Below are 24,519 nucleotides of genomic sequence, written 5' to 3'. Positions count from 1 at the left end.
CCTCTGGATACTAGAGTCTTAGGAGTACACAAGTTACACTTCCTGCTAGCAGATTGCTTTCTTGTCATGAGTATACAAGAGTGCTGCTTTCAAACTAAAACCACAACAGAACTGTTTCTGAAACTGGTACTTTTCTCACATGAGTACCATACATTAGGTTGTTCTAGCTGTGGAGAAACTGTTTTTATGCCACAGTGAAGGATCTCTTCTAATTTCTTTTTCCAAAATGTCTGTTAGTCAAACACATGAGGCTGGCAAGGATTTTTTTTTTTCTCATATCCGTCCCACAGGCAGAAGAAATCTAGCAAAATGAACCCCACAGGTCACCCACCATAACAACAGCAAAATCCACTTGTTGAAGGTTTGGCTGTGCATATATAGGATTAAAATCTGGTTTTGAAATAATATTTGATGGGGTAAGGCTTTATACTTGTTGAGAGTATGTTGACTTTAACAGTGATTTACAAATATACTGCAGTCCTAGACACTCTTCTTGATTATTAAGGTTGGTGGATATTAGAAGTATTTTTCCCAATAATTTAGCATGTTAACATCATGATGTTTCTGCGCTTATTTGCAAGTTAGCAATTTTCTAAATGGGGGGGGGGGAGGGGAAAGGAAGAGAGGAGAAACAGGAAGAAAGAAAAGCTGTAAAGCTTCCTGAAATCCACTTTCTAATGGCATATCTAAGAAATTTGAGGACTTTTACTCTGGTGGCATATCATGCTCAGGTTTTTTGCTGATCTGGTTGTGCTGCCTTCATTTACATTGGTTATTATGTTTCTGCAAAGGGGCTGTCATGCTGAGAAGAGACATTTTTAAAGCAAGGTACCATCCTCTGTTACTGTGAGTGTAAGGGTTTATAATCTGTCAGAATCTGAGCCCTTCAGTACTGGAGAATTTATCTAATACAGTAAAATTCAAATCACTTCATTACCCCAGGAGAGACCTTAAGCTAAGCTTTTAAAAACCCACTCTAGAGTAGATTTATCCATTAGTGAAGTTATCTGTTGAGGAATGCTGGTTTAATTTTTACCTGATAAATCAGTGAAACTTACTTGTAGAGTCACTGAGTTTCTAGTCTGTGGCAATTCATATCTTGGTGTTAAAATTTGATCATTATTGTTCTCAAACACTGGGGTTGTTATGAAGAAAATTGTCTTTGTGTGATATGAAAAAGCAGTTACTCTGTACAATTACCACTACTTACTTGAGTTGCTTATCAGAGCCTGATTGTCTTACTTGCAGATACCTTTGAAATGTCACAGATGGTGGGAAGTAGTATTTATTGACAGGATAATGCTTCCTAGTGACTGTGATATTTAAATCGTGTGTGTGCTACTGTTTCTCCTCCTCTGACCACAGCTTTCAATCCCTCTTCAGCTCTGCTAAAAGCTGCAAGTGAATGAGGCCAGACTTCAGTCATGACCTTTTTATAGTATGTGAGGAATGTGTAGTTAGTTTGCAACAATGGAATAACTGCTGGACTAAAGCAGGAGGTGCCAGTCTTAATTTCTCTCAGGGTAGTGTGTCCCTGCCATGGCAACAATGCGTGTCACCCACATAGACCTAGCAACAGTTGTGTACCCCTGTGTACTTCATGAAGAGCACTGCTGTCACTGGGCACTGAAAAAAAGCGGGATGGAAGGATGCCGAGGAAGGCATCTTCATTAAGACTGCTACAGAGTCTGAAATTTGCCTGTCACAAGTGAAGCTGTATGATAGACAGTGCATCACGGCATCATGAAATTATGTTGTCAATAGTACCATGTATTTTGCTTGTGATTATTTCATGTCTTTAGAAGAATTTCATCTGCTATGTGTAAATAAGGGTACTATTGGTTGATCTGCTATTTGAAAAGCATTTTTGTTGCCAAGCTGGTTTGCAGTCCTGAGATTTCTGCTTCTCCATTTATAAAGCTTGTCTTAGTCACAAGTCCTCTGTTGCTACTTAGCAATTAAAATGAAAGTTGCAAGTGTGAGAAATGCACCAAGGAGACGTAGCTCTCCAAGGTGGAGCAGATCAGCAGCAAAATAAGGGAGTTGCCCAAGGATGTTACACTGGCAATTAAACTGAGAGAGGGATACAAGAGTCATGCCCTGATTTATGTGGATTAAGCTTACTTTGTAGTGATAATTATATACTCTTCTGAATAAAATTTTAATATCAGATGTGGAACATCAGCTACCCTGGTATATAAAAGAACATTCTACAGTTGCCTAGAAAACATGACTTTCATTATTATTATATACATTTTGGACTGGATTTACTAGTTTGTCTTGCATGAAGCCTCAGATAAACAAGTTTATCTGGTTCTGGTGATAGAGACAGAAGAGCAAGGGAAGGAGTCGCCAATAACCCTTGCTTGTCTTCCATTGTAAGTTCAGTCCAATGCTAAAAGCTGATTTATTTCCACCTTCTGGGAGAGAAAGCAAGCATTTCTCAAGTAAAATAAACATTGGTTGCCCTGGAGGTGAGAGCCAATATTCTCAATTCTTCTGTCTTCCAGACATGGGAATACAAGACCGATTTAGGGTTTTGGAAGGAGAAATGCTAATATCTCCTCTGTTACAGTGGGTGTGAGAGCATCACTATGCTCAAATAAAAGGCCAACAGTGCCATATACTTCTGGGAGTGTCCTTGTGTTCTTTGTGTTTTATCACAGATTTGAGCTACTTTCCGTTTCTTTACTTAGGAGGCTTGAGCTCAAGCAGCAAGCTCTCAGTTTGAAGAGGAGATGCAAATTTAAAGAAATTCTCTTGTTATTTTATGTTTGAAGATAGGTCCAGAAGCATGAGACTGTTTTACTGACGTTTCATCCTGTTTGCCTGTGGAAGACAAAAAGAGAACACGGAAGGAAAAATAGGAGTGGAAGAAGCTAATCTCTTCCGCAATGTGGTGAAGTTCTTGGGTGGTAATGCTATTCTCTGCTGACCTCTCCAAAATGAAGGAATAGTACTTACAGGTAGATGACTGAGTGAAAAGTGCCACAGAAGTGTGTGTTTTTGCAAAAACTTAGATTCACACAATTTCTGGCAGCTATTTAGAGGAGGGAGATGGGATGTGGGGCTTTTTATCCCGTCTTTGTATCTATAGGAGAAGTGCCGAAAAGTGGTCATGGCACAAGGGTTTGTTTCCTTATACTTCAAAACAATAAATGAGAATAATGTGCAGTAATTAACTTTAGAGCAGGATTCTAAAAAAAGATAAAAATAATTACTTAAACACAGTGGACTTGATTAGCTTGTATATTTCTCTTGATTGTGTGCTTGACTTGAATATTTGCAAATAATGCCTTGTTTTTTGAGTAGTCTATGCAAATTGGACCTGCAGCTATAGGAAACCACATTTTATGTGCACACATCTAAGTATGTGCATATTTGAAAATCAGGTTTCAAAGACTACTGGAGCACAAGCTTTCTAACTTGGGTCCAGGGTTCTGCACTTAAGCAGTTTCAGCAACAGTATTATTGAGGGTAAACTAATTGATAGATGTGTGCCAGGTCTTCTTCAGGGGTGTAAGATGTGGGTCAATGTAAATAAATAGGAGAGATGCCAGCTTTCTGAAATTACAGGGCATGGTAATGACTGCAGATACTTAGGCTCTACAATGGGAGAGGCCAGACTTTCAAAACTCTTCAGGTATAGCTCCAGTTTGGTTTCACTGGGATTCATGCACATTGAGTGCTTTTAGAAAGCACTTCACGCTTTCTAAAAAAAAAATAAAAGATGTGTCTTTTATCTTTAGGGAGCTAATCATGGCTTTAGAAAAGTGATTTTTAAGAGGTTCTTTTGGACAGAATTGTCTTTTTAGAGAGGAGAGGCTGAGAAAGGGCTCTTTGTGTATCTGCTAAGAGGAAAGTGCTCCTTGGAAATAGGCACCTTTTGCTTAAGTATACCTTGTGGAGCAAAGGGGCAATAATTTTCCTGTTTGGGAGAGATTAACTTATCTAGCAATGTTGTATATAGATGAAATAAGGTGCTTTTTTTCACCACAGAAAATATTTTGGATGCATATAGAGTGTGTGACTAAAGCAGGTCTTCTCCATGTTTCTTGGACGTGTATTCTGATATCAAATAAATATGAGGTACTGCAAGCATCTTAGCTGATGTTTTTAAAGCAGAGCTTTTGACTTAAACTTTTGGTTCTGAAGTTATGACAGGGAAAAATGCTGATGCAAAAGGCAAGTTAAAAAGCAAGGGATATGTATTACTAAAACCAAAACACAAAGCTGTGAAGCAGCAGTTAAGTTGAAGCAGTTTAGCTTTTTGACTTTCAGCCTGTTTTTAGGAACTTGACAAAATTACTGACATTATAGTCTTTATTAAACACAATAATAGTAATAGCAATAGCTTCTCAATTCAGTAGCTGGTAAGAATTCAATACAATCTGGAAAGAATAAGCCGTTAAACTTTTCCTAATTCTTGGTTGCTGTTGGAGACCTTAAATTTCAAATTTAAAACGCTTAAGGGAAAAAGTTGGTGGTTGAGCAAAAACAGGATTTTGAGCAAGGTGTTTTGAAAACTACAATTTATTTGGGTGTGGGGAAGCAAGTAATACTTTGTAAATAGTCTTTTTGACAGTATTACTTGGTGTGAGGTGCTTCTCCTGTTGTGCTTTCCCTCTTACCTTGAACTGAGAAAATGTCAGGCTCAGAAAAATGTCAGCACCTCATTGCGCTATATTGGTGCTGCCTGGATGTTCCATAGATGGTGTGCTTTTAGCACAGGTTGTTTGGGCTGTAGAGCATAGGGGCAAGGAGGTTAGTGAGCTTGCTTTACAGGCAAGAGACAGAACTACTCATCCCACCCATCAGGGAGTGTATAAGCTGTCTTCCTTAGAGGGAGGAGCTGGCAGTTGGTCCTCATGAGGTAAACAGCCTTTTTAAAGGAAGTGTTTGAGATAGGGGAGAGGCCTTTGGCTTAAGCAGCATTTTCTTGGAACTGTGCTGCCTGCATGGCTTAAGGCTGAATGGCATGGAGGGTGAGAAATTGCACTCAGGGCTTGTTGATACAAATTATTTACACCTGAATTTACTCTCCTGTCCTCCAGCAAAAAAGAGCTGCCTCCACATGATGTAAATCCTTTCCTGTGGAAATAAATTCTGGCCCAGAACAAGCAACCTGAAAGTAATGTTCATGTAACCTGGGATTCTATGATTCTATATGCTTCTCCAGTGTTAACTGTTTTAATTTGCCTACTGTATTCCTGCATTGTGTTGTGTTCTCTGCCGTGCGAATGTCCCTTCTTGGATGTTCTGTGACTATGATTGTGTGTGGGTTTTGGGTGTATGGGGAATCCACACCTTCACAGTTCATGCTGAGTTCATACCACCTAGCCCTTAGTCATGCCTCCTGATCATGACTGCACCTGGACTTCTCACCTTGTAAAGCAAGGTGTAGCATCAGGATGTGCTTAGTTGTGTAAGCCTCACAATCCCATCTTCAACTAAGTTTCCATGTGGCTTCATAGTAAGATGCCACCTTAATGTTTTCCCAAGAATAAAGGAGATTAACTCATCTGTAGCAGTTGCATCTTTCCATGTTCTTCTATCTGCCCTTTTTTTATTACAAGGAGTGAAAGGAGCAGGGCATAGGATGCCAGCACAGTAGATCATACCTATCTTAAATGAAGAGGAGACAGGGAGAGGACTCATTGCAAGAAAGTGGCCTGACAGGAACCGAAGACTCCTTTGAGAACTCTGCCAATGAGACTAGTGAGCCACTCAGCTGATATCAGTCACTTTGCCAGTCAGCTTGATATACTGAAAACCACAGGAACTGCCAGGAACATCTTTGGAAATCTGAAGCAGACTGGTTGGTACTGTTAGTACAAGAGAAAAGTCTTTACTTACAGCTTCATGTGCTGTCATTTAAGGCCAATACTCTTCAGCTTTCCTGAGATCCACTCACACTCTGTTCTTGAATTAGCCCCACTTTGCTCAATTGAAATGAACTCAGTTTACCCTTAACAGAGAGAAATCATCTTTATTCCATCTTTTCTTTCCTGCATTTTAGGAGGTTGCTGTTCTTAAGTCTGCTGTCCCCTATTGCTATCACCCAGCTTCTTTTCTCTGAGTTCTTAGAAAAAGGAGTTTAAATATACTTTTTAAATCATAGAATCACAGAATGGTTTGGGTTGGAAGTAACCTTAAAGATCATCTTGTTCCAACCCCCTGCCGTGGGCAGGGACACGTTCCACTAGATAAGGTAGCTCGAAACTCCATCCAGCCTGGCCTTAAACACTTTCAATTTCACTTCATGAAACTAAATAATTTCACTTCATGAAATGGCAATAGGCTGAGAAAGTTGGGGCTGTTCAGCCTTGGGAAGAGAAGGCTGCGTGGAGACCTCATAGCAGCCTTCCCCAGTATCTGAAGTGGGCCTATAAGGATGCTGGGGAAGTACTCTTCATTAGGGACTGTAGTGACAGGACAAGGGGTAATGGGCTAAAATTTAAACAGGGGAAGTTCAGATTAGATATAAGGAGGAAGTTCTTTACTGTGAGGGTGGTGAGGCACTGGAATGGGCTGCCCAAGGAAGTTGTGAATGCTTCATCCCTGGCAGTGTTCAAGGCCAGGCTGGACAGAGCCTTGGGTGACATGGTTTAGTGGGAGGTGTCCCTGCCCATGGCAGGGGGGTTGGAACTTGATGATCTTAAGGTCCTTTCCAACCCTAACTATTCTGTGATTCTATGATTCTATGATTTAATTGGAAAATGAGCATTACACAGTGTTATATAGCCATGAACACAGCTGCAATTAGAGGGCTAAGATGTGAAGGTAGACAGTCCATATGGTTTTGATACAGTATTCTACAAAAACTTTGTTTTTCTCTTACTTAAGTTACTTTGTACTGTCATTATGTTGCAATTTTCCAAACTTCAGGCATTAGGTAAACACCAAATGTGTTGTACCTCTTGATCACTTAGCACTTCAGCTTCTGTGTTAATAAAGGACCAGACACTTTATTGAAGGCTGTTAGAATTCGAGAGAGCAGAATTGTGCGTTGAGAATCCAGAATTGTGCATTGTAAATATTATCATTCCTACAAATTTCTCCTTTCTCCTTGTAAAAAATGTCCATTGCAAACAGACTGGTGGGGAAGAAGCATGTTTTTAGCTAGGCACTTTCACTGTTAGCTTCATCAAGTTAAGTTAATGGTACTTGGCTGCTAACAGATAGTACAGCTGGAGAACTCTGGCCATGCATTTTCCCAAAAACACTTCTCTACAACTTGCTTCAATCAGTTCCTTGATTGCAGAGATCCATTTCACGGAAGCTTTTTAAATCTTCAGACCTGTTGGTCTGCTCTTTGCTGTGTGACAGTCAAGCGCTGCAGCTTGAAGATAGTTTTGAGGAAGAAAAACAATAGTTACCAAAACAAAGTTACCAAAAAATTACTAAAACAGGTAGTCTACAACTAGAATCCTACTCCAGTCCCAACTTGTGCCACTTTTCATGTGGCTGTGTTTGTAATCATTGATGTTTTGTTGTATTCTTCTCATGGACCAGAAAAGGGCAGCGAAACTGGTGAAGGGCCTGGAGCACAAGTCTGACAAGGAGCGACTGAGGGAACTGGGGTTGTTTAGTCTGGAGAAGAGGAGGCTCAGAGGGGACCTTATCACTCTCTACAACTACCTGAAAGGAGGATGTAGAGAGGAGGTGGCTGGTCTCTTCTCCCAAGTAACAAGAGATGGGACAAGAGGAAATGGCCTCAAGCTGTGCCAGGGAAGGTTTAGACTGGATATTAGGAAAACCTGCTTCACCAAAAGGGTGGTCAGGCATTGGAACAGGCTGCCCAGGGCAGTGATGGAATCACCGTCCCTGGAAGTGTTAAAAAACTGTGTAGATAAGGCACTTAGTGATTTAGTGGTGGACTTGGCCATCCTGGGGTAACAGTTGGACTTGATGATCTTGAAGGTCTTTTTCAACCTATTTGCTTCTGTGATTCCAAAATCAATGTGGAATGTTTTGAGTTTGGTGTGTTGTGGTACTTGTTTTTATTTGTCAAGCTACTGCTATCTGTGATATTCAAACAGCTCTTACTGCTTACACTGCTACAGCTGATGTCTGCATGTCTGGGTAGATATGCATATGCTTGTTACTGTGATCAAGAAGTGTGTTTTCTGTGGAATTCTTTTACTGTTTATGTAGCATGTTTGGGAGTTTGAGCAGACATGCTTATGGTCTCTGGAGTGATGTTAAATAGGGAATCATCTTATATCTGCTACAGAACAGTCCACGCTATTAATTATAGTTAAAAAGAATCATGATTCTGCAGGATGGACAAAAGGGGAGCAGCTGAGGATTTTGAAGAGGGATTTTCGGTAGTGGTGGTGTGCTCAGCATACTTTCTTTAGAATGTTTCACACAAAAAGTTTTCATTTTCAGATCATACATTTTTAGGCCCTAGGTGAAGATGAAATCTCTTATTCTGAATAATCCAGTTTGATTCTAGGTGTACATACTGAAATTTGAGACAGTACAAGGAACCCAGAAAATTCCCTGTTATGGATTATAGATCCAACACTGTGCCAGGTGTATGTGAATCTCATACTGACTAGAAAAATGTTTATCTCTGTCTTTTCATCAATTTATTACGTGTCTGTAGCAAGTCCCTAGCTTTCCATTTTGAATGGTGTATTTATTTTTGTCTTTGGGGATTCAGATTTCATCTTTCTTTTGAATGTGGTATGGATCTGTTTTTACTTCCATTATCTTTTGACTTTTGAGCATTAATTGTTGAAAATGTATCTGGCTTAGTAAATATGCAGAATAATTGAATAGCAAAAATTGTCATGCTATTAAGTAAGGAAAAATAAGTTGTCTGTAATGCAGCCAATAGCATGTAATTTTTTATAGTGTAGTGTAGAATTCCAGCTGAAAAGGCTCTGGGTAGTACTTCAACAACTATCTTCAAAGCCCATGTTTTCAGCTAGAAGTTGCAGAATATTCAGGCTTTTGTATTGCCATTGTATGGGTATGAGCCTGGTTATCTGAAAGTAAAAAAACATGGAAGGCATGAAACTGCCTAGACAGTTTGGAAATTAAATACAACTAGTCAGCCTGTCCTGCTTGCAGATTGTTAGATTAATAGCCATGAGTGACAGTGACATCTGAGCCAGGTTTGTATGCTGATGGGGAGGCTCCAGATAGCTGATTGAGAGGAAGCGGAAGGAACTTCCAGCAGTGCTGTTGGGTCATCTAAAGCTGTTGGTATCGTTTACTGACCTTAGGCCAGTATGCATTGCTTGTGGAACTGTGGTTTTCATTTTCAGCAACAATTTGGGGGCCTTTTAGACCTAACAAACTTGTCACTGATGATTGAAAGTATACCTTGGGCTCTTGCTGCAGCTCACTGTCTCAAGAGTTTATTCTCTGGGCTTTAGAGAGAAGAAGAGAGAGAAGCAGTTGCATCTGCATCTCAGTCAGAAATATAAATTAGTGGAAATGCTCAATCTCAGAACATTTAGTGTGTTTAGACAGCTGGAGTAATTAAGCAGACACATGATGCATTAGGTCCTGAGCTTACCGAAATGATGAAGCTTTGACTTTCTCAGAATATTTAGGGATGCGTTCTTCAGTTTTCGAAATGGTTTTGGGCAGTTGAATGTCATATTGTGATATGGTGAAAATGCTTTAAGTCATTGAAAAAATGCTAAGGCCTGACCTCTTTTAGCTTGGGAAAGAAATCTGTATTTGTTTTCTGGTGATGCAATACGTAGAGTGCAGCTAACCGTTTTACTTAGCTTTCGTAAATGTATGAAGAAGCTGAACAAAGGAGATAGCTATCAGTTCCACAGCTAGCTTGCTTGCTTGCCTGTTTGGTTGTAAGGCAGTATAAACAGCCCCTTGAAAATGTATTGGAAGAGCAGCTTCCTTTCCTAACAGCAGCTTGATTTAAGCCTGTCAAAATAATGTTAATAGCTGATTTATGTTAATAACCTGTAACTACTGATCATTCTGGGATTTTTTTTTTTTTTCAACAGAGCAAACTCTTACCCATAGCGTGCAACCTTGTTGAGTTGATTCCTTAGTACCCTACAATATTAATATGGATCATTGTTGTTTTAACCTAAATTTTTCTTCTTCATAGTTGCAGGTGCTCAAAGTTCTTTATTGCCACAGTGACTGTTTTGTAGTATTTATATTTGATGGTTTCTTTTAATGTTAGAATTTTTTTTTTGTGACTGAAAGTTGAACACGGGTTATTACTACTTGAGTACTGCATGCAAGGACAAAATAACTCTTAAATCAGTCTGTCTCATTTCCCAGGTAACATGCATGTGTCACTGGCAGAGGCTCTGGAGGTTCGGGGAGGGCCATTGCAAGAGGAGGAAGTATGGGCAATTTTGAATCAAAGTGCAGAGAGCCTTCAAGAACTATTCAGAAAAGGTAAGCATTTTTAAAGACTGATATATACAGAACTGGAAACATTTTCATCTGTCTTGTACCTTCGCAACTCTGAAAGTGTTCTTGGTTGGATACTTCATAAAGATTCCAAAGGGATTCCAAAGGGAGATGTGAGCAGAAACTGTCACACAGCATTTAATTTCTGATCAAACTTGGCTTAGCATTATAAATAGGAAATTATATCAAGTTCTCTGAAATATTTTTTTGGCAGGCAAATTATGGGTAGTTTTGATATCACAGACAAATTTTCCTTTTCCCCCTTACCAGCAACCTCACAGCCCATGCGTGTGAGGAGTGTTCCTTATTAGGAATGCTGAGTTTATTGTTGCAATTTGACTAACTGTCCTGTCCCTCTGTTTCTTGTATTGCAAGAAAGGGAAAGCTGGTATCTTATTTCCTCTCTCTTTCTCATTGCAGAGAGAATCAGAGGAATGATTTTTGTTTGTTTGTTTGTTTTTTCTTAAAGAGGACAGGCTGTTGAGACCAAGTGAGACCTTGACTAAAGAGAGATCTTGAATGATTAGAGCTTTCCTCTTGTACACTTTAGAAGAATCAACACATTGAGCTCCATCTTGAAATCTACCTGAAAGATCACAAGTATATAGAGCGAAACCACTTAAGACATTGTCCTAGGTCAAAATTCTTTTTGAGAATGAAGTCTCCACTGAAAATAAGAGCTGACCCTTTCTTGACATGAGAGCAGTGCAGAAAAGAGTTACCGTAATGAGTCTGAAAGCTACATGCAGGCGTTGATAATGAGAACACAGACTTCCTTCAGAGGGACAAGTACTGAAAGATGAGAGCACAAGCTGGAAATCTGCCCTAGGGCTTCTGGTATGTGCTTTTAATGTGTTTGTCAGCGAAGACTAGCTAAGGTGGCAGAAGCTTCTGGTCTTGCCTTCCTATCAGTGAAGACCAAAATACAAATTCATATAAAATCAGTGCCACAAGAATCTGTCTCTTCTTGGAGGTGAAGCTGTTTTATTGAGTTGTTTTTCTGTTATTTCTGCAAACTGTTTTTAGTTTCATGCTATTAATTAACCTGGGATATAGCCCGGTGGTAAAATGCACTTAAAGAGACACCAAATGAAAGAGGTTTACTATATAGCTAAGGCTGACAAAGGCAATATAATTTCTCCCATCAAGATTAGGATAACCAAATAGTCTTTAATGAAGATTTGGCTTTCCAAAGGAAACAATCTAGAAACTTTTTTTGTCATCTTGAATATCAATTTCTGTGCTGGCTTGTAAAGATGCATTGCAGAGATGCAGGAAAAGGGAATGCAGAGGTTCTTGTAGGGTTGTCTGACTCAATTTTGTTCTTTATTTGTGGAGGACTTGTAATGAACAGGTGTCCTAGAGAAATCTGTTTTCCTTGGTCAAATTTCAGACCTAGCATACATCATGGAAGAACTATTTTGTGCCAGAGGGTAAGTTTCCAAAATTTTTCAGAACTGACCAATTGCTTCTTGGCAGAGATCTATGAGGCAAGCTTTTAGCTCCTGCAAGTCCATAGCGTATTTGGCTTTGACTAGTCTTATAGATGCTCTTCCTCGCTCTGGAGTCCATGAACATGTTGTCCTGTAACAAAATCTAAGTTTTGACTGTTTTCTATATTAAATTTCTTTTAAAAAAATAAGGCATATTGTTCAACAGTCTGTTGTCCAGCTGTTTTGAAATGGGGGGGATAAAAAGGACATAGAAACTATCAGCTCTTAAATTGCTGTCTGTTGCCGGTCTCCCTGCACCAGCCTTGCAACCACACACACTTAAAGGAAATGCCAGCCCAAGTAACCATTTATTTATTTATTTTAATCATGGAAGAGTTTTGACAGTCTATTTGAAGTTGAATATCCTTGCTAGTACTCCCATCGACTGAGAACATATTCTTCAATTAATTTGCTACTTAAACTAGTTTCAGGAGAACAGGCAAAAATGCCCCAAACCAATCCTTCTTTTACAGATTTAATGACTTCTTGATCTATAAAATACTGCATGTGTTTTAGTGAGTATATTTTCTTATGCAGCAGTGAATAAATGAAGCACATAATGAAAATCCATGTCTTACACGGTTAATCACATACCATACCATGTCTATCTCAGTGACTGGTGCAGAAATGGGCATAATTTTATACCTATTTGTATTTGCAGTTCTAACAGGTGTTGAATTCTCCAAAAACACTTTACAAACTGATTTCAGTTGTTACAAGCAGTGAAAGATTAGCTTGAAATGCCCAGTTGCGTATCACTGATTTAGAAGATCAACTCTGGTAGCTGTCTTGTCAGCATATTGTAAGCTGTTAAATGTGGAGAAAGAAAATCTAGCACTCGGTTGCAGATCTGACATCAGTTGGACTAGTGATGTTGAGATTAATCTGGAGATTTGAAAAGGCCGATACCAGACCTGCCCTTCTCTTACATCTGTTTAATTATCTGCAATAACTATTTTGTTGTTGAGAGGGTGTATCAGCTGTTTTAGACATGCTGTATCATGTACTCAGTACTCCATGAGGTCAAAGGAACAGGTCTTTGAAGTTAAATATCTCAAATGTGAGCATGTAAGAAGCATTTAAGTGTGCTCTCTGCTGCTGCAAATTACAAGCCAGGTGTCCCTCTCATTTGGTAGGTTTAACTGGTAAAGGTTTATCAAAACTGAGAGTGATAAAGACTTCATTTGATGCTTAGGCCTCTCCTAATGCTAAAGCATGTATTGCGGATTCTGAAAATAACTGGACCTTCTGTTTCAAGGCGTGTTTAAGCGCGGTGGGGAAAGAGAAGAGGAAAATGTCTGTTAATAAAAAAGTAGGTTGCGCAAAAAAAGAGACACTTTACAAATTGACTGTCTTGCAAATTTGTATATGAGGAATTATTTATGTAAAAAAAGGTGTTAACATCTGAAAGTGGATGTGAAGGACAATTGTGTTTTGGGGGGGACCTGCATATCTTGTTGACAGTCATAGCATTGTATCTGCTTAGCTTGGGTAAGTATAATGAAGCAAAGGAAGGCAGAGTGTGAAATGTGCTGATGGGCACTAGTGCTGAGTCTTGAGTAGTTGTAGACCTAGTTGAGGTGCAGAGGGAAATGCCGATTTCAATTGACAAGACAGAAAACACAATAAGGGGCGGGGGGGGAGGAGGTAGAATCCACCTCACTTTCCAGCCACTCCTTTCTGTCAGCTATTAAATAATTGTTTTTTTCCCTTTACCAGTAACTGTTGAGGAACGATTTTTTTTTTTTTTTTTTTTTTTCACCTTCTGGTAACATTTGAGCTTTTGATAGCTGAGAAGGAAAGAGATCAGGCTTTTGTGGGTCTTGATGTGGTTTTTCTGATTTTGTTTGGGTGTGGGTTTTTTGACGTGAGTTGTTTGGCTTTTATTTTTATTTGAATTGTTCTGTACTCTTTTTAAGGTACTTATTTTGTGTCATGGAATGAAATTTACATCACTTACGACTTTTTTTGCTAATGGCTGTGGCTTCAGAGAGAAAACAAAAGTGAAGGAGCTTGAATTGTATTCTATATAGTCTGGGAATTCAAAGTTACCTGCCATTGATATTGTAAAATGTATCCATTTTAGATTTCTACCTGAACTTACTGTCTCTTATAATGTAGTGGGCTATTTTTTTCATCTTTGGCTACTTGTATCCTGTTAAATCATGTAAAAGACTGTTTCATAAGTCTTTCATTTGTTTGGCAGACGTAGTTAAAGATTATTTCAGGTTTTATTGCATTCAAAACAGTTCACTGTCTCACTTTAAGTAAGAGTACATTATCTCTGTCTTGGCGCTGCTTGATAAAACTGTGGTCTCACAAGTGTTTTGTTACCAAGTTGCATAGTTCTGGAGTTAACTGGGAAGGCTGGCAGCACTAGTGCAGTTCAAAACCTACTGGATAGAAAAATTGGCCAGGAGCCACATTCTGAATTCCAGTGCTTTAATCTCTTTTGTTTTGTTTTGGTTGGTTGTTTGGTTTTTTTTTTTTTTTTTTTTTCATTTCCCCCTAATACATTTCCCTTACTGCTCTTGTAAATTCTTCTGAAAGCCTGAACAGAAGATGACATGATTATTATGATTGCAGACTAGTTTATGTTGCTTCCTTATGATCCCTGGCTATTTGATTCATTGCATCTTTGATACTCTCTTTTCTTAGGTTAAATCTGCATAGTAGGAGCTTAGAGACAGTTATTTTGGTTTGTGACACATGCCTTAAGGAAGGAAATGGAGAACGAGTTACTTTATTCTCATCCTTTGTAACAGTAGATCAGATTCCCCAAGTTGTAATGTAGGCAATATGATCTGCTATATTAGTTAAAAGCTACTAAAAGAGGAAGCTAAGAAAACGTCAACAAAATGAGCTTGGCAAAATCAGCCCTTTTTCTAAATTTACAGTTAAACTCATCCATTGTACATGGCTTCAGATCATGAAGATTGTGGACAGAAATACTGTATGTGGATAAATAAATTCAGCTTCTATATCTGTAAGGGACAAATGTGTGTTCCAAAGTTTTTTTTAAATTAATATTGGTAAGATGTCAGGTAAATGTGGTGGGTTTTTTACTGTTCTTAAAACTAAATTGTGTTTCAGTCTCATTGTTTCTGTAGTATCTTTCAGAATATGAAAAGTTCATATGTATTTAAAGTCTTTGTCATATAAAACATTAACTTAATGATAAACCCTTCTTATTACTTGAAGGTTCTTGATTTTGGGCTTTTAAGCAGATATAATTTAAAATATTTATTTTTTTGTGTCAGTGGTCTATAGACACAGAATGAGTAAATAATCCAGTAGTTACTAACAGGGTTATTTTTGGAAGTTGATGGCCAACTAAGGTGGTCTTTCTAAAAATGCTTTGCTATATAGTGTAATATTTTCTTATGCACATATAATAGGAATGGTCTTCCCATCTTCACATTTGTTTTGTTTGGTATCTGAACTTAACTGCCACAACAGCGAACAGTAGTTGTTTTGTTTTGTTTGAGGAAGTGGGGTTAGAGATATAGTGCAAAATTGAATTTCTTGAGGATGGGAGGAACTGATAATGCTGTTTGCATTCTTAATTAAATTTTATTTAATTCAGTTGATGTCAGTTTTCACTACTTTCACCATATATTCCATTTAAAGGTCTTGCTGGAGGAGTTTTTATCAGCTCATCTTATTTTTAAGTTCACATATTTCATAGCTATTTCACAATATGAGATTTCTAAACTCTTTGGTTTTGAAGTTGGCTAAGCTAAGAGAAGGTAATGTCATTTGCCTCATGCCAGGTGTCTTGCTACACTTCCTGGTGACACCATGATCTTGAACATGATTGATTATTTTCACTGCTGTATCAAGCAGTTATTTTTGCCATGGCCATTAAAGAGAGTGATTCCAGACTTAAATCTTTCTGTAGCTAGGAGTCGATTGTATTGCTGTTGGGAGGAGAGAAAAAGTGTACTGCAGTGTACGGCTTGGTAATTAATGTCAGCATGAAATTTAGAATTCTTTTCTTGACCAAATCTATACGATGTTAGTGCATTTATAAAAAATAAAATCAAACCACCTTGATAAATTCAGTAATTGGAAGTATTTGAAGTTACACTGGTGGAGGTCTAGAAGTATAAAGAAACTTGTACGACTCATTTGTTGAGCCATGTTTTATTTAGTTTAGCTTATATTGACATCCACAGTTTAACGTGTCTTTCAGTTTTACTTACTGAAATAGAATAGAAAAAAACACCGTAGATCTTGTCTTCCGTGTATAATAGAGATACTGCTGTGTATGACTTCATGTATTAGGTGTTTTTTAGGGTGGTTTTGGGGGGTTGGGGCTTTTTAAAATATATACATGTATGACAAAGAACTCTGGTTTCCATGGGGAGCTCAGCAGTTCTTTGTGAGAGCTTAAATTGGTTTACCCCAGATGATCAGAGATACCATCCATCAATTACTAATTCCTTATGGACCAATAGGAGAAAACCAGATCAATGAAACACATTTCAAGAAGCCAAAGAGACTGAGCCTCTCTTGTATATTATAAAAAGCAGAGCAGGGGGAAACCAGTTCTGTACTGTGAATCCTAAGCTTGTCATACTGGCTTTCTGGAAAACACACTGGCATTTTAAAATCCATTAGAAAAACTGTAACAAACTGCTTTTGTTCTCAGGTGATTAAACAGCTTGAAATAGCTACTTGAGTACACTCTGTAGGGTGTTTCCATTTCTAGAATGTATGTTGCCCTTCATGGTCTCTTTTCCTTTTTAAAGCAAAATTCTGCATAGCAATTCAAGGTGTATTCAGAAAATTGTGTATGTTAGTCTTGGACTGTAAAATTAATTATTGGGCTCTCTACTGAGTGGTTTCTCTTGCACATGTTGGTAGGAGGGGAAACTTTAAGAGCTTCAGGATCTGCAAGTTGGGAATGTTTTTCTGGATAATTGTACTACCAAACTATTAATATGGTTTTGCTTTGGCATCACAGAATATAGAAAGCTTAAAAGCAATTTCTTAGCTTCTCTTGGAGGAAGGGGAGTTGAGAAATTGAAGGACTTACTTGGTAGATCCTTTTACATCTGATACCTGCAAGCAGTAATTTAATACATTTCGTAGGAGATCAGAAATATTCTAGATTACAAGATAATTGACCAAGCTAGGAACCAGAACTGTAGGAACATCTTGAGCTGATAGGAGAGTGGAAAATTTTGTTAGCGGTGGAGCTGAAAGAAGAAATAATTATTGTTGCTGTTGTTGCTTACTGCGTAGAGGAAAAAGAAATACTTGTCTTTAAATGTGTGTTTCCTCAACACTTTGATATATCATGTAGCAGAAAACAGACCAGCTGCTCTTCGCTTGTAGAAAATTAACAGTTAACTTCTATTTCTACATAGACAAAAGCTTATGCCTCCTTCAGTGAAACTGAGCTGATTTACTGTTTTGAGGGGTAGAAAAAAATATTTTGACTCAAGGAAATGGTCTTTCTTTTTCCTGCCTTAGTTAACTTTTACTTTCAAGCTTGGTTTTTGGGATTAACACTTTCCCCTGCCCATGTGGCCTGTGTTTCCTCCTTCCTCTCCTCCTACCCTTATTTTATTTTTTTTTTTTTTTTAGGAGGTCTGTGGCCAGCTTGACAGCAGTGTTATCAGACATCAAAACCGCAGCTGGCAGATTGTGTATTTGTGTGTCGGAAATTTTCTGTCACTTTTGGTTGACTGATTTCAGTGCTAGTTTTGCTGTTTTCAAGTGTTATAAACAGGATTTGAATGGGCAATCTTAGTAATGTTTTAGTTTTATTCTTTGCCCACTTTCACCACTGCCTAGAATTATTTTTTTCTTCCTCCCTTTTGAAATATTTTTTTTTCATTTTTGGGCCAGAAAAAATACTTTTGTGCCCCAGAACTTTTCCAATTTTTGTCCAGTTCTGTCAGCTACTCTGAGAATTTCCGTCTCTACTAACTTTGTCTTCTTTCCTCAGATCATTGCTGTTGCACCAGTGATATATTAGTAAAGCAGTTAATTCCTACAACAGGAATGGAGTTAGCCTTAATGACATGTATGGTAGGAAATGTGATCATTTTATATGTCAGCTGTAATATAAATGAAACAGCCTGAGGACAGGAGTGCTTGTGAATACTATAGCACCTTGCTGGTATGGTAATAGCAAAGAATAGTCAATAAAGATAGGTGCTACTCCTTAGTGTGATTAAAATTGAGGTGGTTGCTGTGGTTATGAAGCACCACAAGTGGAAAAGCAAGCATGAATCTATTTGATTAATAATCTGTAGACTGGTTATTAAACATGCCTTTGAGCAAATAAAATAATGTCAAGCAAGAACATAAAGGAATGTTGCTTTAATTTCATTTGTTTTTTTCAAATACAGCTGATCCTACTGCTCTGGGATTTATCATTTCTCCATGGTCTCTCCTGTTGCTCCCATCTGGCAGTGTATCATTTACAGATGAAAATGTCTCCCAGCAAGACCTGCGAGCATTTACAGCACCAGAGGTTCTGCAAAACCATTCTCTGTCATCTTTGTCAGATGTTGAAAAGGTAGAGTACCTCTTCCTTGGGAGACAATAGTTGTCTATTGCTGTTGATTCCTTCACAAAGTAGCTTTAAACTGTCCTTTTTGGCTCCCTGTGTTTCCTGATTTGTATGTGCAATTCTAGATTTCTTTTGTGAGAGGAACAGGGATCCTCCTGCTCTTTCTATAGAGGTGGGATAGTGATTATAATTATATGCGCTTAAGAAGAAGTGTCTGTGTGTAGGTCCCTGTCACATGTGTGCTACTGACAGCTGTAGTTGGCAACAGCTGCACAGAATAACCAACCATCAGTTAATAAGCAACACTTTGCCTTTTTTTTTCTAAAAAAATACAGCAACAGCATTTATTTAATATTTTTTTTTAAATATTTCTCACAAAATGCATCTGAGAGATAAGCAAGGGAATTTCTCAAGCACAATCCAGGGCTTAAAAAAATGGGTGTTCCTACACTGATCTTGGAAGGAAAGGTTTGTTTTAATTAACCTAACTATTCCTCAGTTGTGTGCAAAATAGTTACTTTCCACCTTCCTTTTTTAACTCTTCCCCAAGGTTGGATGTTGAGGGAGGTAAGGTTTGTTTGTGTGATCTTCTCCAGGTCATTGATATGCCTAGTCAAAATGACTAGCTTCTCAAATGTTTTCCTAACAATAATTTGTTGCAAACCGTAATGCTTTCCCCAGAAAAAAAACATTCCCTTGGCCTTGTCAAAGATATTTAATGTGTGGGAGTAAGAAAGAAACTGAGCCCTATTTCCATGTCTTTGGCTTCTCTGGATCAATAATCCTTAGGGAAGGAAGCTAGCCGCAACCACTGTTGTAATCTGGGAACAATTATGACATTTGGCAGTTGGGAAGAACAGCAACACACTCTTACTTCAGAGGAAACTGGGATTGGCATTGATTGCTGTTGTGTGCACAAGGACTATTGAAAAGTGGGGGAGGCTTGTGTTGAATTTTTTATGTTTGCAGCTTTTTTTCTCTAAGCCTTGTATATAGACAATTTTCTTTAGGACTGTATCAACAAATTCCTACCAAAAATCACTGTTCCCTCACTTGCAAGCCTTTCAGGCATCCTTTTTGCCCTGCAATTTAGTCAAAGTTAATGATACAATAAAATATTTATATAATTTTATCTATGACAAAGCTATAAGCAATTAGCAGCCTCGGTTGAGGATTTTAATAGAGAAATAAGAATAATATTGACATCAATGCAAATTCTGGATCGGTTGTGTAGGATTCAGTTGCCAAACTCTAGTCATACTGTTGGAATTGTTTATCCTCTTTCAAGAGACAACACTGTTGAAGACAGTATGTTACCTCTAGTGCCAACTCTGAAGTTAATATACAAAACAAGCCTTTAAAATGCCAGAAAAGTTTTGAACTGACATTGTTATGACCTTTGTTAGAGCTGATTGCATTCTTTGTTCCGTGCCGGTATTAATTCAGTATGTTACTTTTTTCTTTTTGAAATAAACAGAAAACTGTTACTATTAAAAGCCATGCTCTGATATTTCTTAATCTTTAGGCAGGAAATACTCAGGGGGGCCACAGTGGCCTGTAAACTCCAGCACAGAGCATATCGATAGGCAGTGACCAAATACTGGCATTCTGCACATAGGCAACGCTGATTGATCCTCGCTGATTGTGGCTGTATGACTTTGTTTCTTGATAACAGTATAACCTTGCTTGCTGGGAGCTGATGACAAGATTGAGACTCTAGACTGCAGCAACTGTGTTACTGTTTTCTTTGGGAAACAATTGGATGTGGAAATAGACAAGCTTTGGCTTTACATAAGCAAATTAGTCATACAGTCATGTATAAACTAAATAAAACCCTTTAGCTTGTGGTATTCAGCTTTAGCATTAGGCTGAAGCTTAAGGCTTTGGGTTTGAGATGAATTAACCTGTATTATGTTTGAACTCTACTTGATTTTCTGTGTGTGTTTTGCACACACTGGTGGAGAAAATTAACTGTTCTGGTAGCCTGGAATGGTAAAAATACATTTCAAGAAAACTTGCTACTACCATTCTTGTTCTTGGTTTAAAGCCTTGTGGAAAATCACACAGCTGTTCTCCCAGTGTGGCAGTCATGTCTGGGTGCAGTGAAGATAATATCCAGATAGGATCTGAGAATTACTCATCCTGCATTTGCTGATATGAGACCCTCCGGTTTTATTCTTATGAATGTACCATTCAGAATTGAACTCTTTTCATCATGGCCATGCTATATACCAGTACAAATAATTAGTATAAAATTAATCTCTAATAATGCATCAGGAAAAAGACCAGAGCATCTGTAACACTGGTCTATAATCCGCTGGCTGGGAACTACGTTGCTTAATAAATCTGTGCAAAATGCCTCAAACATATCAGTCCTTTTAGGTTTATTTGCTTACTTGCTTGAACGGCAGTAGACAGCTACCTGAAACATAGCTTTGTACAAAAACTTTTGTCATATTAGGGCTTGCTTAGTTAAAGTTAATAGGGCTTCTAAGCAGCTTATGTATGCATCGGGGTTTTTTTACTTTCCCTTTACATTTCTATTAAACTGTGTGTTGGATGGTACACTGGTTATTTGTCTTGGTATGCTGGTTTCTTCTTTCTTGTATCTTGCTTCACACATGCTGACTGTGGTAATTTTTAACTTTTTCCTATCACAACTTGCTGTAGTTCACTGAACTCATGTACTGGAAATTTTCATTGTTTTCTGTTTTGATTGTTATTCTGAAATCAGACCATGTCTGAAAGCTGCTGAAGGCAGGAAAACATCTTGTTTCTTAACGCTTTGTAACACAGTGACAGGGTTGCCATTTGTCTTTTGAAGTCATGACTTCACTTGCTAACACAAAGTAACAGTGTTTTCAAGTAATAGAAAAAGATATAGTAAATTAATACCCTTTTGATTCTTAGACACACAGTCAATTTGAACATAAAATAATCTGAGGTAGCTGCAAGCTTATTGGAAATAGAGTAAGCAAACCATAGATAAAATTATAGTGAAAGATGAGATAGAACAAGAGGAAGCAGCCTCAGTCTGTACTAGGGGAGGTTTAGGTTGGGTCTTAGGAAAAACTTCTCAACCGAACAGGTGGTCAGGCATTGGAACAGGCTGCCCAGGGTAGTGATGGAATCGCTGTGCTAAAGCTATGTAAAGCTAAAACTGTGTACACGAGGCCTTCAGTGACTTTGTTTAGTGGTGGGTTTGGCAGTCCTGGTGTAAAGGTTGGACTTGATGATCTTAAAGGTCTTTTCCAATCTTATTCATTCTGTGAAATTAATTTGATGTTTGATATTCTGTGGAAAATATTAAAAGTATCAAATAGAAAAATAAGCTTGATTTTTTTTAAGAGATGCTTTTATTTTGAAAGCTTTTTACAGGTAGCATGTTTCAGTTTAGAGGTCTGGTTTGCAGGGTTGTATGGTAATATTTTGGTGAGGATGATGCACTTCTTGGTTGTTGAAAACATCTTCCATTATGTTGAAGCTTAGAATCATAGAATGACAGAGTATCCTGAGTTGAAAGGGACCCATGAGGATCATAGAGTCCAACTCCAAACTCCACAGACATAAATCAAAAAATTAAATAAATACATTTAAGAGTATTGTCCAAATGCTTCTTGAATACTGACAAACCTAGGACCATGACCAGTTCTCTAATTAGAATTAATAATTTTGATAAAAGACTTTTTAATTGCTTTTTTTGCATTTCTGGGGGACAGGAGGAGTTCGGGGGCTTTTTTTTGGGGGAGGAGGGGTGTTCTTGTTTTTCATTGTTATGTTGGATTTTTTTCACAACCAGATGTGGAACAATTTTCTCAGTATCTAAAAGATAATGTTTCTGGTTGAATGGGGTGATTGTATTAGCTGAGAACCCTTGAGTTACAGTGTCTGTGACTTCTGTCCTATTCTGTTCTTTGTATGGAACAGAGAGACCCTACTTTGGCCAGTACTTTCTTTCTGGGAGAGGAGGTTGAAGGATGAGTGAGCCCTTGTTGGGTACACAGTGCTGGTTACATATTTGTGTCTAGCATACAGCTGTGTTTCAGTGTTTGTCAGTCAACGGGACCGTACGTGTGAGTAACTGTGTGTCAGCAGTATCTGGTATATCACTGCCTTATACTGGTGGGAACCTTTCTGTCCTGCTCTGACTCATATGCTGTGCTAGACAGAGACCATCTGACAAGATTTAAGTGGCAGAAGTTTAGGACTGGAGTGCTTCTCAAAGTACGTTGAATTCCAATTTTATATAATAAAGCACATTGAATTTGCTAGTGCAACTTTAATACATGTTGCTTCTAAGTGTATTTAGTAATTACTTCCTTACCCTGTTACAAAGCTGTACTTCTCTTCCAAATATATAAAAAGGAAACGTTTTTTTTCCGTTTTACAACAGAAATATGAAAATACATTGTACTTGTGTTTTGGGGTTAATTCCTGGTGTGGTGGAGTAATGGTACAATGTCTTTCAAACGGAGTGGTCTAAAATGGAAAATACTTGTTCATCATCCTTTTTCTGGATCTTTGAGAATATATTTTGTTGTCTTGAGTAGGCTAAAAGACTTCTCAGTACAAAGATGAATTCTCTTGTAGGACCTTAAGCTATGCCTAGATGTATGATTTTTAACAACTCTATGTATTATAGTAAGTGAAAAAGAAAATTATTTTTCTAATTTTGCAAGTTCTGTTGGGACTATCCATTACATTTGTATACTCAATTTACACTTAATTTTTTAAAATCTCTATATGAAGTACCCAGGTCTGGACAGATCTTGTCCAATATATATTTCTAGGACTGAAGTTAGATCTTTTGCTTTTAGTTAGCAAAGAGGCTGACTTAGGCAAATTGCTTTTAATTTATTGCTGCCCCTGTAATTGCTGTTCATCACCTGCACAATTATCTAATAAGCTTGTTGCTTTAAGTTGCACAAATTTAAGTAGTACAAATATTACTAATAACTTGGTAGAAAGAATCATCGCTACTGTATGTTACTTACACCATACAGAAAAACTGCTTTTTTTCTGCACTTGCTTACCTGTTCAGTTTTCACAGTCACCTACAGGGGCAGTATGTGTTTGTGCTCTCAATTCTGCAGTATTTAAAGGTTTTATTCCCTGTCCTCATGGGCTAATTATGTTAAAGATATATTAATGTCATTAATGCTGATACTAATAATTAATTATACATGTAATGATTAATGTATCTTAAAGTGTTAATAGTAGGTTATGGTGACTGCTTTATATGTTGATGCTTTTATGTTCATTCCTTTTTTTCCTTTGATCCAAGTCTTAGGGATCTCTTGACAGTAGTAGCCTGCTCTTTGATTCCTGCTAAGGTCTGCTTTGAGTTTAGATTAAAATTTAAAGACCCTTGGACAAAGCAATAGAATATGTACCCCACACCAGGCTGATAAAAGGGGTTACATGTGCTTGTGCCTTCAAAGTGAGATGAAAGCTTAAAACTGAACAGAGAAGACAGAGGCATTGGTTAGATGCAGCGCATTTATTTCATGGCAGTAGACGAAGGAGAAAAAAAATTTGGAAGACAAGTGAGCTTAAATACCAGGACTCAATGTAGACAAAATGATGCTGTTAGTTTTTCTGTTTTAAAGCTCTGCTTTGCATTTCCAGTCCTGTTCAATGAGCTGATGTCTTGTGCCTCATGACAGGTCCATATTTATTCTCTCGGTATGGCACTTTTCTGGGGAGCTGACCATGAAGTTCCTCAAAGTCAGGTAAGTTTAGCTTTCATTTTGTTTAATATTGCAACTTCAGACTTGATAGTTTGACTGACTATACATTTGAGTTAACATGTAGGGTGTCATAATGAGACACTGTAGAGGAAGATTTCTTTCCTGTACTTGGAACTTTTTCCTGTGGAGTGTGTGAGGGTGGTGGTATCTTGCAGGAGGAAGGCACTGATACTACCTTTCTGTTAGTTTCCATGAAGATATATCTGGGCTAGTTTTCCTGTAGTGTCACAAGGTAAAAAACAACAGTTGAAGCTGCTGACAAAGGAGAAAAATACTTGTTTTGGTTTAGGCTTATATAAAAACAATTATTTAAATAACATTGTTACTTTACTAA

General features: G+C 37.9%; 1 protein-coding gene across 6 annotated transcripts in view; it reads left to right on the top strand.

Moving 5' to 3' along the window:
• The window catches only part of PTPN13 (protein tyrosine phosphatase non-receptor type 13), a 123,955-nt gene that overhangs the window by 17,571 nt on the left and 81,865 nt on the right, over window positions 1-24,519 (top strand). For 5 of the 6 annotated variants that reach the window (XM_065689048.1, XM_065689040.1, XM_065689035.1 and 2 more), the window contains 3 exons: window positions 10,279-10,398; window positions 18,272-18,441; window positions 24,102-24,167. In XM_065689048.1, coding sequence (XP_065545120.1) covers window positions 10,284-10,398; window positions 18,272-18,441; window positions 24,102-24,167 — 351 coding nt within the window. In that variant the 5' untranslated portion in view covers window positions 10,279-10,283. Of the gene's footprint in view, window positions 1-10,261; window positions 10,399-18,271; window positions 18,442-24,101; window positions 24,168-24,519 lie in introns of all 6 variants that reach the window. The other variant, XM_065689015.1, reaches the window with a different exon arrangement.

This window comes from Lathamus discolor, chromosome 1, assembly GCF_037157495.1.
Source record: "Lathamus discolor isolate bLatDis1 chromosome 1, bLatDis1.hap1, whole genome shotgun sequence".
Lineage (NCBI taxonomy): Eukaryota > Metazoa > Chordata > Aves > Psittaciformes > Psittacidae > Lathamus > Lathamus discolor.
Note: the sequence above shows the minus strand (reverse complement) of the source record. Positions and strands in the feature narration are given on the sequence as shown.